Source organism: Tarenaya hassleriana, unplaced genomic scaffold, assembly GCF_000463585.1.
Source record: "Tarenaya hassleriana unplaced genomic scaffold, ASM46358v1 Cleome53, whole genome shotgun sequence".
Taxonomy (NCBI): Eukaryota; Viridiplantae; Streptophyta; class Magnoliopsida; order Brassicales; family Cleomaceae; genus Tarenaya; species Tarenaya hassleriana.
In genome coordinates, this window is record NW_010967966.1 from 7,483 (window position 1) to 10,054 (window position 2,572).

At 31.1% G+C, this 2,572-nt stretch overlaps 1 protein-coding gene across 2 annotated transcripts in view; it reads left to right on the forward strand.

Annotated features, from left to right (window-relative positions):
* Positions 1-2,047: 2,047 nt before the first annotated feature.
* Positions 2,048-2,572, forward strand: part of LOC104827717 — a 3,851-nt gene continuing 3,326 nt past the window's right edge. Inside the window, exon 1 of one of the 2 annotated variants that reach the window (XM_010560942.1) lies at positions 2,048-2,368. In XM_010560942.1, the coding sequence (XP_010559244.1) occupies positions 2,314-2,368 (55 nt within the window). In that variant the 5' untranslated portion in view covers positions 2,048-2,313. Of the gene's footprint in view, positions 2,536-2,572 lie in introns of both variants that reach the window. The other variant, XM_010560941.2, reaches the window with a different exon arrangement.

The window sequence follows — 2,572 nt, forward strand, 5'->3', positions numbered from 1 at the left end:
GATTATGATCATTCAAATAAGAGAGAAACTCTTACTTTTCTCTTATTAACCGATGCTCCTAACACTCGTGAGATGATAAGAGAGAACACAACAAAGTTTTTACCCAAAGAAGTGTACAAAGACGCTTCAAATGATGGGGAAGTGAAAACCATTTGCTGTGGAATCAAAGGTAAGTCTTTGTACTCATTCGAATATAAAACTTACGTTAATTTTATTGGTTTGCAGGATTCAAACACAAAGGAACCACTTTGGAAAATACTGGAACAATTTATCAAGAAAAACCATGGATGCTATGACAAGAAGGATGCTCAAAGAACAATGTTCATTGTTGTCAAACAATGGCGGAATTGGAATAGCACAAAAAAAAAAAGGTTCAAGTAATTCCCGCTTTCAAGATTGATTTTTCGATTCTCTACAAATCATCTTAATTTATTTATTTCCATCATATATTATTTCTTTGTAAATTTCTTTCTTTAATTATTTTATAGTTGTTTCTTATAAATAGATGAGTTATTCTCATTGTAAAATAACAAGAAGAAGAGATGTACTAATAAAAGTGTTCTTTATTTTATTTTTCTCTTCTATTCTCTCTTTTTAATTTCCGCATTTTATTTTTCAATATGGTATCAGAGCCTGGTTACGATTTAATATATATATTTTCTTAGTTTTTATTTTCTACTCTCTTTATTTTTGAGTTCTTAATATTCATATATCCAAGTGGTTTGAAGTGAAGCAAAATCCAGAATCAAACGAGGTGTTATGACAAAAGGAATCAAAGCCACAAAAAGCTCCAAGATCAAGCGAAGTGCTATGACAAAAGGAGATAAAGGCAGAATTCCATGATCAAGCGAACTGATTTGAAGATGGATCAAAACTCTCAAGAACCTGATTGGTATCTATGGATCATTTTATTAACAATGAATTACTCATCGAGTTTTTGAATTATTTCAGGTATTCTTTCCAAGATTGACTTTTTGCATTATCTCTAAGTCAATCTTGAGAGGGAATGTTGAAATAAGGAAACAAATATATATTTAAGAAGATTGAAATTGATTGGAAATGATTATGAGGATGATTGAGAGAAATTAAAGACACAAAATCAATTAACAAATAATGATAATTGTGTCAATTATCTCTTAATTTATTTATTTCCATCATATATTATTTCTTTGTAAATTTCTTTCTTTAATTATTTTATAGTTGTTTCTTATAAATAGATGAGTTATTCTCATTGTAAAATAACAAGAAGAAGAGATGTAGTAATAAAAGTGTTCTTTATTTTATTTTTCTCTTCTATTCTCTCTTTTTAATTTCCACATTTTATTTTTCAATAGAGAGGCCATTGTTTTGGCTCGTGAGTATTTTCTGTCGTAGAGCAAGTTCAACTGGAAACCTCTGTCCTAGGGTTTTTTTGTCGAGTCCAAATGGTCAGGGTTCTAAATCTATAATCCATCACCGTCAAGGGTTCTGAAATCCAACTGTAGACCCGAACCTTCGCTACACCCTATTGATATGCTATCTTGTTTTCCTTTTTTGGGTCAAAGATTATGAATTATTCGACTAATAAAAAAAAAAAGAAGAAGAGATATTAAGATATTAATTAACTTTGACAGTTTTGCATTTTTAGTTTCTCACCTTTAAAATAATAATACTAATCTAATCAAAATATTATATCTATATTTTAATTTTGTTATTTAAATGAAGCGATTTTTTTAATAGATTTTGATTTTAATAAATCGTCCACAGTATTATGTGCTATTTATTTTTTTATAATTTTAATTTAACGAATCAATTGTAATTAGGTAATAGTAAATTTGTACATTTTTTTTTAGAAAAAAGACTAGTAAAACGTTTTAGATTCATCTTAATTTTTTGATAATCAAAACGTTTATCACCAGTTGGATTCATAATTGAATATCTAACAAAGAACCAAATGATGAAGCAATATATGATTAATACATAAAAAAAATTTACCAAGGTTACATGCGAAAGCAGAATTTAGATAATCATGGGATGAATCACCGGCTATATGATTACGAATGTAAAATTGAATCATGGTTCCTGTAATGGACTCGTTAGATTTTCAAAAAATGGCCGCATAAATTGCATATCCTTATATGCCAAATTTGGGCCGAGACAAGGGCCTCTGAACCCAAAACCAGCCCCACAAACGGATTTATTATTTAAAGATTAAAGATTTTATTAATAATTATGATGAAATAAATCAGAAAATCCTCGAGTGATGCTGAAGTGTACCGGAGAAAACCGAGATTGATTCATCGGCATGAGGAAACCTTGTTCATCAGACCCGCAATGAAAAATGCCAATGGGGAAATTCATCAGAGTGACGAATTCTCCGCCTCTGTGTGTAAGATCGAAGCTTCTCTGCGTCTCTCTGCTCTATCTGTTGACGGCCATTCTCCTCTCCGTCTACCTCTCTCTCTCCCGAAACCAATGCTTCTTTCGCTCTTCCCCCTTCGACCCCATCCAGACTCCGCTCTTCTCCTACCCTTCTTCTTACGGCCACCACAAATACGCTCAAGGATATTATGATTTATATTTAGGTCGAGAT